Genomic DNA, 14,999 nt, shown 5'->3' with positions numbered 1-14,999 from the left:
GTGTGTGAGAGAGAGAGAGAGAGAGAGAGAGAGAGAGAGAGAGAGAGAGAGAGATGCACTATTCTGGGACGGAGGGGCCAAGTAGAAATTCTGAGGGGCTACGGTGGAAAAACAGAGTTGCTCTCTCTCTTTCAAAGCTATGTCTGGAAGAGGGGGTGGGGACTATACTAACCCATCATCACGCTGCATGCCAGTCTCACACACGGATGCTTCTCCTTCATGTTCTCTGGGAAATTTCCCCCAGATTAGGAAAAGAACGGGAAGTCGGGTCTGCTACAAAAGAAGAAAGGCGAGTTTTTACCACTGCAGCACAAAGAAAAGCGGAGCGCACTTTCACATTATCGCAACTCCACTCTCTTGACCAGCTCTATACTTCAGCACCACGGAGAGCAGCACCTCCTCAGCTACCACCCATGGGGAGCCAGATTCCCGCGACTCTGCACCGGATCCCGGTCATCTAGAGGAGGGACAAGCCTGCGTATTCTACCCTCAATGTAAGTAGCTATGACGAGTCTTTCATATTGATTTTTTTTTCAGTAGAGATTGTTTTCTAGCTGAAATATGAAATTAATTAACTTTTATTTATTGGCCCTTTCTCTCTAGGTCATTGCTTAGATTTTTTTAGATATTGTCTGAATGTGACATCTTTCTTATTTGTTAAGTTGGTAGGAATTTTTTTTTCTTTTATTGACAGTCTAAGTTTACAAAGCCATTTAGAAATAGGCAACTCCTCCTGGTAAGCCTAGTCCTTTTGTACTGGAGTAGTATAGTTTTATTTCTAAAAGAGTATGTGTGTTGTCTACCTTTTCACTACTGAGAGCTTTTAGAATTTGGTGTTCTGTTGTTATTTATTTGAATATAAATATGGAGTTGGAAAGAGGAAGAAGGATACATTATAATAAATAGTCACTGTTAAAGAACTACAGGTGGCAAGAAAAGGGCTGTGATTTTTCTTTTTTTCTTTCTTATTGAAAATATGGTCTGAGCTCTATGTCTCCTTTAGACATCCATTTCAAAATAACAAATATGCTCTTAATAAAAGAGATGTAATCTGGGCAGAGCTTTGACATGAGCTATCTTTGATAATCTGGATCACAGAGTCTCCACTTTAAGTTTGAAGTTGTAAATTCACTTAGGTATGATTAAGGAGACACGACAAAGATGCCATTGTCATTAATTATAATTTAAAGGCTTTAATGGATTCAGGGTAGATTTTTAAAAGGCAATAATGATTGACCCTGTCTGGTGGCACTCAGTGAATTTTTGCCTCAGAATGCCACCTGCTGGTGGGTCCTATTTCTAAAGTACTAAGCACACTTACCAGATTTATGAATGAACTCACATAAAATCCAGAATATTCATTATGGATATGATGCAGACCCACTGTCTAAGGCCTTTTTAGCAATGACATTGACTCAATTGTCTAACAATTTACCAATATTCTATGTTACAATTATAATTCCATAAATACTTATCTCCAAAAACACTTGCTCCTAGGCTTAGGGGCATGTAGACTAGCTAACTCCTTTAGGCAGTAATTAACCCAGAAAAAAAAAAATCAGAACTATGTAGAGCCTCATTGAGGCTAATTGCAGAATGCATGTGGTATCTTGGATGTGAACTACAGGAGCTGCTGTTTAGCAAAAGCAATCAACACTTCTCTGAGATAAATATTCAGCATGCTACTGTTTCCAGTATTTTCATTTCACAATTTAAGGGCCTCTGTTTTTCCTGGTGGTAGATATTCATTTCAGACTCTTTTGGCACAGAGGTCAATAAAACCATCAGAATATCACACATATCTATTTTATTACAACATGAATCTTTTTATATGTAACTATTTGAACTTGTCATTTTAACTCTATCTGAAGTTGTACACAATGAGATATAGATATCCAGTTTCATAACTTCCTTGCCCAAATAAGCAAATAAAAATTTTTAAGGTAAGGAGAAAAAAAGGAAGCAAACACAAAGCACTAGTTATATTTGGACAGCTAATATATAAGGTAGTTTGAAACTACTGAGAATAGCCTCTTCTCTAAATTACACTATTTTGTGAAAAAGCAAATTACTAATGGAATCAGTTGTTAACTTTTAAGAACACTAAATAATATTATTCAATACAGATAGAATGGAAAAACTATCATACATTAGCAGAATTGTTTAGAAAGTATATCTTAATGTAATATATTGTAATGAGTAGCAGAGGGCCACATTGCTTGTTTCCTTAGGATTGGACTGGTGATATGTATGAACTCACATACATAACAGAATAATTAGGTGGGTATCTCTTTGCTTTCACTCAAAACATATATGTTAGACAAGCATATTATTGTCACTAATTTAGGTGGGAAATTGAATACCTTAGACCCACAATTAATATTGATAAACTAAAAAAGTTAATATTCAATGACACTAAAGCACTTATTAGGTACTAAGTAATTTATATTCACTATATCACTTCAACTTCAACATAATATGGAAGATGACATTTAGAAATAAGTTGGATGCCTTTGGAAATATGCAAAAATTTTCAGTATTATGAAAGGGAAATGTCTCAATTTTCTGCCTCAGTCACTCAAGGGATTTAATATAACTTCTTATATTAGCTGTCTCATCTAGTAACTTATGGGTCATCATGTATAATGAGCTAATTGAAAATCGATTTTACTTTGGAACCATGCCTTATTTAATAGTTGTCACTCAGAAATAGGAAATCATGGTTATAAGATTACATGGTTCCTCTATTTGTAAGAAATAGGATGCTGGTAAACATTAACACCTCTATTTTATTGGTCCTCTTGAAAGGCCAGCCCAGATCAAGTATTTAAGAATTCATTAAATTATCTGACCATACACCATGTGCCAAATATCAGGTCTACTGGGCACCAGGTGCATATGCCACACAAACAAGCAATCACCTTGCCCTCAAGGATCCTTCACTCTAATGGAAAATTTTATGGACAAAAGAAACTTAATGAAATGCAGGAGGAAGATGGATGGCAATGGCACACCAGCATAGACTTTGAAATCAGACAGTCTAGACTCCGAATAGTAGGTGCACCACTAACAAGTTCTATCATCTGAGAAATATGGTTAATCTATCTTACATCATTTCATCATCTGTTAAAACAGAATGAAAATAGTACCTAAGTAGTAGTACTGAATAGTACTGAAGTAGTTTGTGAGAACTTAAAATGATAATGCATGTAAAATACTCAGCATGAAGGTTGGCACATAGTTAATGTGTAATAAATGTTAATCATTATGATTGAGTAGTCATTTAAGAAAATAGCTAAGCTTATCATATGATAATTTATTTAAAACAATAATTCATATAAATCACTTATAGTGTCTGTCACATGATAAATGTATAATATATGTTAACTATCACTGTTACATAGTCATTTTAAAATGTAGTGAAGCTGAGTATATCAGTGAAGGGTAAAATCTGAATCAATTTAAATAATTTTGTGCTTAAGTATATTGGTACTTAAGTGTATCAATATGCAAGATTTTTATCATTATTGTCATGAATATTTGTATAAAGCTTTATAGTGTTCAGGGCATTTGGCATGCACTATTTAATCTTTAATGTGGTCCTAAGAAACATGAGAGATGAATTTTATTACTCCCTTTATAATGGTGAGAGAACTGAGGTTTAGGAAAAGACTGCAGATCACTTTACTATTTTATCACTCTCACTAAAACTCAGAAGGTATACAGGCCAAAGCTGGGTTTTCCTGGGTAACTGATCTGACTCCTGGATTTTGTTTGATTCTACATTCAGTTGGGGAATGTCATAGACTGAATTGATTTCAGGCTTGAATAATTTTCACAGAGACTTTTGATGCTTATGGCATTTTAATAAAAAAATATCACTAAAAGACATTTTAAGAGTTCTTTTCTTAATAAATAATTAACCACAACCATACCTGTCTCTAAAGGCTTTATGGTCATGTTCATTTGCATGGAGTTAAGGTGCAAGATTCATACTTTTCACAGATTACTCACATCTGGCTTCCTTCAGACTGGTTGATGCATCTGTAAGCAAAGCTTGATAAAAATAGCAACAGAGAGAGTAAGAGAGAGTTTAATAAGCAGTTCTCCTCTCAAATATGGTTTTGTTTCCACTGGAACCCTTCTCCTCAATGACATAAAATGTCAATGTATGCATTTTTAGAAAAAGAAAAACAGTATCTTAATTGAGGTGTTTTATGAGTTTGATCATTCATTATCTCAATAATATATTCCAATATAAAAATATTTGCATTCAAAGTTCATTTTTAAGAAAAATATTAAAGTAGGGGCAAATATCAATTGCATTTTAGGAAGAATCATTTTTCTTCATTTTTGACCCTAAAATGGGGATAGGATCATCAAAGTCCAGCAAGGGAACATGTTGGATTCATGAGTGGGAGTTCTGACCACCAGCTCTGTGGGCCAAATAACTATCTTTACAACACATCATCGTTCTCATGGTTTCTTTCCAACCCATGGGATACATATAGGTAAATCATGATTATCTATAATTTTAAGGTAAAATGGCAAAGACATGGTAGCTAAATGTATTTATAAGTATCCAAATGTTTAAAAGGCATCATTAGACAGACATTGGAGAGGTGCTTCTAAGAGGGAGTCAGAATTACCAAGAAGCCCACAGTAAGGTTAAAAGGCCTCCATCAATCTGAATCATGACTGAGACATGGCTCCAGGGTCTATGGGGAAACCCCTCAATTTGGAAGCAATCTCATTGGGTAGCACATCTCATTGCATGTGCATATGAATAGGTGACTTGAAAAAATGGATAAGGTTTCATTTTTTAATGCCAAATTCCTTTAGAAAGGGAGCATAACTGACCATTTTGGGGGCGTCCAAATGTATCTTGAAGCTGAGGTTTTAACGGCTGTGAAAGAGAGGCTTGTTTATTTCTTGCTACATCTGGGTGTCTGCTCTCAAGGTCATTCAGAAAAATGCATGACAACTGGTGAAGACATTTTAAGTTCTGAGAAATACCAGCCACTCATGCACACTTTTTATAATTATTATAGAAACAGAAAGATTTATGTGATGTCCTACCCTTCTGCACAAATTATTTGCCCCAAGGTTTATTCTTTTCACTTCACCTATCTCAGTTTCTTCACCTAAAAATGAGAAAGCTACCACCTTGCTTTTTATTGTTTCATTTATGAGGGGAATAAAAAATTATATTTGAGCATCCTTTAAGTTTGAAGGCTTCAGCATCTATGATGTTCATGTGAACTCTGAATTTAGATTGGGTACTTCTGAAATGATTTTCTGCTGATTTGGTTCAGTAGTTATTATATTTCCTTTAAATTTATCTCCCCAATGCTTCTTGCTGTGTAATAGTTGGGTACCCCTGACCTTATAGTCTGAACTATTCTCCCTCCTGGACAGAACTCTAATGGAAAAGTGACATGGAATCAAGCTATAGTGCCTGATTCTTCGAGGACGGCTGATGTTTCATATCTGACACACAGCTCACATGCTTTTGAGTGGAAACTGTTTTTTCCTGGGTTGAGTTGTGACAGCTAAGTCCAGAGATATGTTTCTGAGAGAGGTAGAAATCTATCTCAAGATAGGTTAATTCCATGAGGAAGATTATTGGTCTTGTGTTGGCTTAACTTCCACCGGTGTATGTGTGCCCAGATGACAGGCCTGGAAACTGAACTTATTACATCTTCTGGAGAAGGTCTTTGGAGAAACAAATAAGGGGACTTCTTAGCTTTCAACTCATCTATGCCTCTCCTTCTGAAAAACATATAACAATAAATATCTGCATCCTATTTGTGAATCCCTCTCTCATGTAAATAATTCTGTAGGATTTCCAGTCTAGGGTCTGCCTTTGGCATGAACAAGTATATTCTCTTCCTGGAATAATAGCATTGTTGAAAGAAATGGGTTCAGAAGGAGCTTGTGAACTTGAACACTGACCATCGTTTCTCCCTCAATCTTTTGCAAAGTGTACTTTAGCAATGTGAATAGCAGTTCAGATTTCTCTTCTCAAAAGAGTGACCATTCTCTGTTAGGAGTTATCATAGACAGTTGCCTTGAGAGGGAATTGCCCATAATTATTCCTTTTATTTTTTACAGATAAAGAATTTGCTCTACCACATAGTTTAGCAGCTTTTTCCCTTGGACTCTGCTATAGGCAGAATTAGAGTTCTAAGCTCTGGCCTCCAATCTTTGGTTTATACCAAAAATCAGGCTGGCACAGGTCAAAAGGTAAAATGAGAAGTAAACTATATGGAGCCCAAAATTCAAAAATTCATAAGATTAATTAATAGTTTTTTAAAACCTCAAAACCCTAGGTTTAATTTAAAAGTCTTGCTCTGTGATTACTTTTAAAAATGGCTTGATAGGCTGGGTTTGTGGCTCAGTGGTACAGTGCTTACCTAGCATATGTGAGGCACTGGGTTCAATCCTCAGCACCACATAAAAATAAATAAATGAAATAAAGGTATTGTGTCCATCTACAACTAAAAAAAATATTAAAAATGGCTTAAGTGAAATACTAAGTATTCTTTATGCATTAAGACATAACTGATAACAAGAAGACAATTTTCTTGGATCATGGAAAATAATTTAGAAACAAATTCCTAAGTACTTATCTTTAGAATAGACATGTCTTGTTAAAATGGATGTCATTCTAATATTATTTGAATAGTGTCCATGGAAGTAGAGTGGAGAAAGAGAATAGAAAATTCAGGAAGGGTCAATTGGAGAATCAGAAAAGTTTAAGATGTCTAAGTCAGTGGAAGCTGAGGGATCATCTGGCCCAGCCCTCTTCTGGGTACTCAAGGCTAGCTGGAAATGGAACATACTGACTTGAGCTCAAATTACATGATAGCTGTTAGTTTCTCTCATTTGCCATTTTAAACCTTATTAATTTCTTAGGTAACTTGTTTAAAGTCACAGACTGGCAAATGGCAGAGCCAGAATTCCTACTTTAAACCTTCTGACTTCGAATACTGTCTTTGAGCCTAGCTTCACTCAGCATCTTTATCTGAGACGAGGATAATAATGGTGCCTTCCTCATAGGTTTGATATAAGAATTAATACATTAATATATGTGAAGTTAGAGCCTAAATATGTTAGTATAGCACCTGCCACATAATAGGTACTTAATAAATATTAACTGCTATGATTAATGGTATTAATATTAACCTCTATATTCCACCACAGTGAGAAAGAATAGTTAGAAGTGAACCCAGCATGTAAGTTGACCTATTCCCCCCACCCCACATAAAACACCAGGTTCAGTCTTAAGAAGCTACAACTGAACTCCTTCAGGAGGGCTGATTGCAGCCATCAGCAAGTGGCAATGACTCTAGTCCTGCTCCCTGTCACATGTTTTCTCTTAGGTGCTTAATTTTCATGGAGAAATATAGAAACAGGCCTATGTGACCATACTTGTAGTATGAGAATGTACTGGGGCAAGACATCTGAGGCAGAGGTGGCAGTAACTGTGGTGGGCACAGCCCTTGGAGAACTGGGGTAGATGCGAAGGGACAGAATAAAAGTAATACTGCCTACTTTCTCCATTCAAGTTACTTCATTTAATCCCCCCACGGACCCTGTGGTGCACAAAGTTTTCTATGTTGTGCATAAGAAAATAAAAGTACAGAGGAGCCAAGTGACTTGCTTGACTACACAAATGGATGAAACAGGCCTTTGCTACACCCCTACCCCTCACCCTCCCCACACCCTCCCTCCCATCTCCCATCACATTCCACCTCAACCCACATACAGCTCTGCTGGACTCCTCCACCCAAGGGTAGAACAGCTGGATAACTGAAGATTCTCCATTTGAAAAAATAGTTCAGGGAACTATTTGTCTTGATCTGGGTGTTTGAGACAATGATTTCTAATTAGATTTCATAATTTGTAATAACGTTCCAATCATGATATTTTTTTTAATCTCAACAATTTTTGTTTGTTCTGCCTCTGGGGAGTCTGCAGGCCTCTGGGAATGTAACTGAACTTCTTTGCCTCATTGTCCCACAGGTTGGGGAGCAGCACCTTCAAAAACATGCAGCGCCGGCACACGACCTTGAGGGAGAAGGGCCGCCGGCAGGCTATCCGGGGTCCCGCCTACATGTTCAATGAGAAGGGCACTAGCCTGACGCCTGAGGAAGAGCGCTTCCTAGACTCAGCCGAGTATGGCAACATCCCGGTGGTCAGGAAAATGCTGGAGGAGTCCAAGACCCTCAATTTCAACTGCGTGGACTACATGGGACAGAATGCGCTGCAGCTGGCTGTGGGCAACGAGCACCTGGAGGTCACGGAGTTGCTGCTCAAGAAAGAGAACTTGGCGCGGGTGGGGGACGCGTTGCTGCTGGCCATCAGCAAGGGCTACGTGCGCATTGTGGAGGCCATTCTCAACCACCCGGCCTTCGCACAGGGCCAGCGCCTGACACTTAGCCCGCTGGAGCAGGAGCTGCGGGACGACGACTTCTATGCCTATGATGAGGATGGCACGCGCTTCTCTCACGACATCACGCCCATCATCCTGGCGGCCCACTGCCAGGAGTACGAAATCGTGCACATCCTGCTGCTCAAGGGCGCCCGCATCGAGCGGCCCCACGACTACTTCTGCAAGTGCACCGAGTGCACCGAGAAGCAGCGGAAAGACTCCTTCAGCCACTCGCGCTCCCGCATGAATGCCTACAAAGGACTGGCAAGCGCCGCCTATTTGTCACTGTCTAGCGAAGACCCTGTCCTCACCGCATTGGAGCTAAGCAACGAATTAGCCAGACTAGCCAACATTGAGACTGAATTCAAGGTAACTCTCCCACTCACCATCCTGAGGGCAGATGGCCCAGTGGGCTCTTCTATGTGTGCCCAATGGCAAAATGGGTTGTCTTCTGGTCTGAGAAAGGGTGAAAGCCTAAGGCTTTTGTCATTCGGGCTCACAGAGGGGAAGGGTTACACATCTCACCTGGGTCAGATGTAGACCTGAGGGAAAAGCAGCCCACTAGGTGGAATATTTAAAAAATAAATAAATAAATAAATGTAACTAAAAGGTGACTTTGCACAAATCAATATGGTAAAAGACAAGGAATTTGTGGTGCTGGGGCAGACACCTCAGCCCTATCCATGGACACTCAGGAATGTCTAGGATACCAAGGTTATTTCCTGGTCTGGGCTTTGACTTCATGATTGTTTCATCTGCATGGTTTTGATTTGTCTCATTCACATCTCTATTCCATGCTGGACTGTGCTAATCTTAGGTTCAGTCTCAGCCCAATGTTAAAAGACTCAGGATCGCCTTTCCTAAACCTCACCAGCTATTGCTATTTTCTTGTCAATGGGCTGAGATGGCATCACATGAAAAAGCAAATAAAATTGTACAGTTGCTTATCATTCCAGTAAATGGGTCTAGGGCAAAGCCCTACAATTCAGCCACCCCGAGAGCACCTTACCTATCAGGCCAAAGGATGGATACCCATTTCCAAAGTCCATTATTTAAGAGTGGTCCTGTGCTTTTACTGTCAACTGACACTCCCCTGAAAGAAAAGACTAGGACATAATGTAAGAAATTCTTTTGACATGATGTTTAATAAAAGGAACAAACACTTAGTGGGCATTTACTATATGCCATGCACTAACTGCCTTACTTATTGATCTTGGTTAACAATAACCCGTATGCTGCGGGTACTACTACTATCCCTGTTTTGTATGAGAGCACAGAAGTAGACAGAAAGCACACAGTTAATAAATAATGAAACCATTGTTCTAGTCTAGGTATCCAGAGCTGATTCAGTCACTCCAGCAAACCTGTGCCAGAGGCCTTGTTCATATATTGAGCTTCTCAAAATTTTACTGGCCTTTATCTAAATGATGAAGGGATTCCTCACTCCAGGTGTGGCTGGAAGAATAGTAACTACAGTTGGGCTCATTATTTCCCCTCTTGGCTATGGAACACACAAAAAGGCATCACATAGGGGGCTGGCCATCAAGCTGAGAAAAGATGTCATTTGCAAGTAAGAATTTCATTATCCAAAAGAGATGCAATGCAAGAGCTATACCTACATAGAATACAATTAGGTGGCCAAGGACGTGTACCATTTCTTAGCAAGGAAGGCTCTCCTGGGCCATGTTGTTCATGGAGGTCTCAAAGGATGAAATGAGATCAGGTCTTACTGAGCAGTAGGAGGTGGATCCAGGGGGAAAGAAAGTATCTGGAGGCATTTGGATGAACAAGTGAAGATGAGGCCCAACAAAGCCCAGAGCGGGGAGAAGATGGATGAGGAACTCCATGTGCCTAAAATACCGACTTCCTGCTGGGGCACCCAAGAGGAATGCTGAAGAGATGAAGTGGGGGCAGATCTCAGAGGGCTCTGTATGTCAGGCTGAGCACTCTGAATGTTATTCTGTAGGAGGAAATGGAAAGCCACTAAAAGTTGATGATTCAGGTACTAAGTAGTGAAAACTAGAGTTTTGGAAACTTATTAACCTAAGATGAAATGGAGGATTTGGACTGGGACTGGGTGGGGCACTAAGACTAAAGAGAGGAGCAATTCAGGTATGCATACATAAAGCCATGGAAGCCTCTCAGAAAGAAAATGCTTGTCCCACCAGCTAGGGATAGATAAACTAGGCCAAGAGGAGGTAGCATGGCACCACAGATTGTGAATAGATAAAGCACCCTATAATTAAGCCCATTTTATTCCACCTAATTCCCTAACATTATTCATGGCCTCATCTAGAAAACATGGTGGCTATTGATGCCGAGATTACCCAAAGAAGCCCCAAAGAAATATAGCTATTGTCTCTTTTCTCATACCCAGGGCAAGAATGTCCCAAGCAAGGCTACTGGAACTTTTCTTATTCCCCAGCCTTCAGACCAATCCTGGACAGGCTGTATAAAAAGAAAAGCTAAGCCAATTACTTCAGATACTTCTGGCCAAGAAGGAAAAAAAAAAAAACAAGCAAAAAATGTGCTTTGGATCAGATTATCTGGATAATTGCACAATTCTCTACTTATCTCACATCTGGGAGCGTGCCAGCCTAAATAAAACAATGCTAGACTAACATTTGGAAACACATCTGAGCCATTTGTTTCATTTACTAAAACCCAAAGTCTGGCATATTTTAGTGTACATAATATCTAAAACTGGAAGTTTGTTGAAATCATTTTCTATGATATTTTTATTTTAAAAGTAAATTATGGAAATTGTGGACAATTAAGAACACTACTAACATGATGGAAAATCCTTTCTACAATGCAGTCATTTACTCAGAATAAGAGCTAGCATAAATACATTTGCTGGCTGTTAACATCCCCCTAGTTACCTTTGTTTGAAATAATGTCTTTCAGATTGTCGACAAATGGTGCATTATAAATTAACATAACTGTTCCTTTAGAACTTTATTACTTATTCAACTATCCTTGTATGTTCATTCCTGACATTATAAATCTTCTCAGAGAGCAGTTTAGCAGGAAAGAAGTCAAACTGTAATGAAAGAATAAAGAGCCAGTGAATGTGTTCTAAATTGCACTCTTGATGAGTCTGTTCTGCTTTCTAGGGACTACATGTGGCTGCTTGTTGTCACATGTTATGGAGATGATCCAGTGTCATCAATTATGTAAAATACTATCAGGGTTTCATTGGAAATATGTCACACGTCATCCTCTACATCTTCCAAAATACTCACTCTGGAGTGACATGTCCTGACTAGGAGATATGATCCAAGATAAGTTTGAATTTGGGGAGTCATTTTAATTTACTATCAGAATAGAGTCTACTCATTCACAACAAGTGAAGCCAATATCAAGGTCTCCAGTAAATTGTGGCTAGAATCAGATGCCTACTAGCAAGCCATTATTTTTTGGAGGGGAAATTGTGTAGTTGTTCAAGGATTGCATATGTCTCTCTTATATTCTTGGGTCTAGAAAGATATTAAAATTCAACTGGTTGATGGGGTCTCCCAGTGCCTTAAATATACCCAGTAAATTAGTAAGCCTTCCAGAAATACTTAATGAAAGGAATGAAATAAATCCTAAAAGAATAATCATTCCAACTGTTGAAGCAAATGATTACTTTTATCTATGGCTCAAACTTAATACATTTATGGATTTCATAGTAGTATTTGATGAACATGGTGAAATGGGAAAGTTCTAAAGAAGACTACACCTGGTAGCCAGGGATAAAACCTTCACATTCAATGACTGAAGACTAATCATATGTTGCATTGTATGGTATATGGACAGCAGAGTGTGTCTTCTTTGTCTTACCTAAAATAGGGTTTGAGAGCACTGCCCAAAACTGACATTTTGATTGATTGGTTTATCTATGCAGTAGGAGCCAGAGAAAGGGAAGATTGGTGTGATCTGGACTATTCAGGGTGCTGGTGGAATGGGCTCTCTCTGTGTAGAAGCATCTGGATTAGCAAGAAAAAATAAAGAATTTGTCTATCTCGGTTGGGTTGTAACTCCTGCCACCAAGAATATAGAGGCCTCTGTATCTTTCCTGAATTAGTCTGCTTGGTTTTCTTTGCTGATCCTTCTCTTATAGAATTGCTCAGGGTACCCCTTTATTTTGTTGATATCTTCCTAGATGCATTCCTAGGCGATTTGTCTATATGTTTTGCTTATCTGTGGAAATGATGTTTCAAAATGACTAGAAGTCAGTATTTCTTCCAATTTAGAGTAGGTGGCAGCAGTGCCCTTGGGGCAGGGCAGGGGATGAGGAAGAAAAGGGTGACAAGGGAATACTGCAGGGCTTAGGAAAGAAAGCAGGATGGGATGGAGGGGTCCCTCTTGCTCCCTTACAATTTTGCTTCAATTTGAAAGCATCTACTGTCCCCAAGTCAGAAAACTGTGGAAGCCCAACAAACAGTGCAGCTCAGTTATTTAACATTTGTCCATTCTGAAGGCTAGAAAAGCTGCCGCTGAGAAGGGTCTTCCTGTTGACACAAGAGCAGCATGGAGACTTGTGCTTCAGTCACAGCAATTTATTCTGACAGACCTCAGAGAGGAAGAGTAGGAATCAAGAAAGCTAATATTGTGACTCATTCTCCTTAAGTGTTAATGACCTTTGTGTTTATCAAGGATAGTTAACCACAGATATTATGAAAAATAGATAATGAATTATGTATTGATGTTGTGCTGTCATTTTAAGACCCATAAAAAACCCTCCAGGCCTGAAATACCACAAATTAAAAATGCAAATAATGATAAATCAGGCCAATTTGCCACCTGCTATGATTTTAGTGAGATCCCATTGTGGAAGGTAAAGATGTTGAGATGACAGTTTGTAATCTGCTTGTAAACTTATCAAGACAGAAAAGGGAAGAGCTGGAGAGAAAGAGGAGTGACTTTGAATTGTGGTGCTGAGAGCTCAGAGTACACTTGAACTCTGGCCATCTGGAACCAGGAAGACAAAAAGCTGAGTGAAGGCCCAGCCTAGGCTGGAAGCAGTCCCAAAGATTGAGTAAGTCTTTTGCCCCGCCCTCCGGTGTTTGTACTAGTTTCTCATATGCTTCGAATACTTCAAGGATTTTTAAATTTTATAGACTAACACCCTAGGAAAATATATTTCCTTGAAGTTTGAAAGCTTGCCTGGTAGTATAAACAAATGCCTGCTTAGCATGCGGGAAATGATTTGAAAATCATTTCCTTTTCCACTGGGGAAATATTCTTCAAGCTGTGAAGGTGCAGGTGTGTGGTGTATGTGTGTATAAGAGAATCTGGCAGAAAAGCCCTCAAAGCACTCACTTATGTATCATTCCTGATACACTAAGGGATCTGACTAGGCCACTCTAGGCCTGTGCTTGAACATCTAATGATGCACAATGAGCAGAGGAGAGAATGACCACAGAAGGCAGGTGATGAGTGGAAGGGCATGGCCCTCACTAAGCACACACAATGAGGTGTGCTCTATTGTTGGTCTACCTGGGGCTGTGGTCACAGGCACCTGTACTTGAGAAGATTGGCTTATTTCAGGAAAAGGGACAAAGGTGACTCTGCCCAAGGTAGCTTTGTCTTTCTATTTCATTGCCTAAGTGTCTGGAGGAGCACTTTTGATAGAGCATTCATTAATGAGTCATCACAGGAAAATTAGCTAATTAATGTGTCCTTTAATGACAGTTTTTTGAGATCACAAATAATGCCTAAAATTAGAATGCTCTAGGTTTCTGCCAAGAGGATCAGCCTCTGAAATACAGGGAGACAGTGAAAATTGGGTGAGAGGTATTCAGGTGAGATAAAGGAAGCTATTAAACTAAAACATAGGTAGAGTCAGGCTCCAGTGAGCACACAGTGTAGTCATGCTTCATTTCCTGGACACAGAAGAGTGGAGAGCAAAAAGCTTGGCCCTGGAGCCAGTCAGACCTGGGTTTCATCTCCCACAAGTCATGTAATTTTGGACATCTACTTCAAGTTAATTGTCGTATTTGAAAAATGGAGGATGGGAGGGAAGGCCTAGATACTTCAGTTGTAACTTGTTCAAAATGGATTGCTTCTTCCCCCACCCAAACATTTTCTCTTACCCTAATCTGCTCATCTCGGTGACACCATGATTTACTAAAAACTTTGTGTACTTCATCCCACTTAACTTCAAGAAAGTGCTGGCACAAATGTGGTTCTCGGTAAATAAATAAGTTGGTAAACTTATGAATAATAACCGCTCAGTGTGTTGGTAAGGATTAAATGAGATCAAGAATATATCTGTGCAGAGAACTAGACACATAATAAGCATTATTATTTTTTCACTAGAGAGCTCAGTGGCAATTCCTTTCCCACTGAATTGTCAGCACCACAACTTTTTTTTATCATTAATACAGCTTACATTTCAGCACCTCCTCTATTCATAGGGTCTTTCTGAGTTTGGCTAAGCTGCCTATCCCCTCAGCAGAGCTTTTCAGAAAAAGAAAAGATCTAGGTTGTACGTGTGAGCTCCGTGGTTAAAAATAGGCCAAGGAAATGTTCTCCAATTGGAAAAATGCAGACCACTAAAACTAAATAAACTAAG

The 14,999-nt window shown here is 39.1% G+C and overlaps 1 protein-coding gene across 1 annotated transcript in view; it reads left to right on the top strand.

The window, feature by feature from the left end:
- Positions 1-145: 145 nt before the first annotated feature.
- Trpc7 (transient receptor potential cation channel subfamily C member 7) overlaps positions 146-14,999 on the top strand; it is a 140,324-nt gene continuing 125,470 nt past the window's right edge. The window contains exons 1-2 of the mRNA XM_015488785.2: positions 146-494; positions 8,029-8,806. Coding sequence (XP_015344271.1) covers positions 493-494; positions 8,029-8,806 — 780 coding nt within the window. The 5' untranslated portion in view covers positions 146-492. The remainder of the gene's footprint in view (positions 495-8,028; positions 8,807-14,999) is intronic.

This window comes from Marmota marmota, unplaced genomic scaffold (assembly GCF_001458135.2).
Source record: "Marmota marmota marmota unplaced genomic scaffold, marMar, whole genome shotgun sequence".
NCBI lineage: Eukaryota > Metazoa > Chordata > Mammalia > Rodentia > Sciuridae > Marmota > Marmota marmota.
This window is presented reverse-complemented; position numbering and strand designations above follow the sequence as displayed.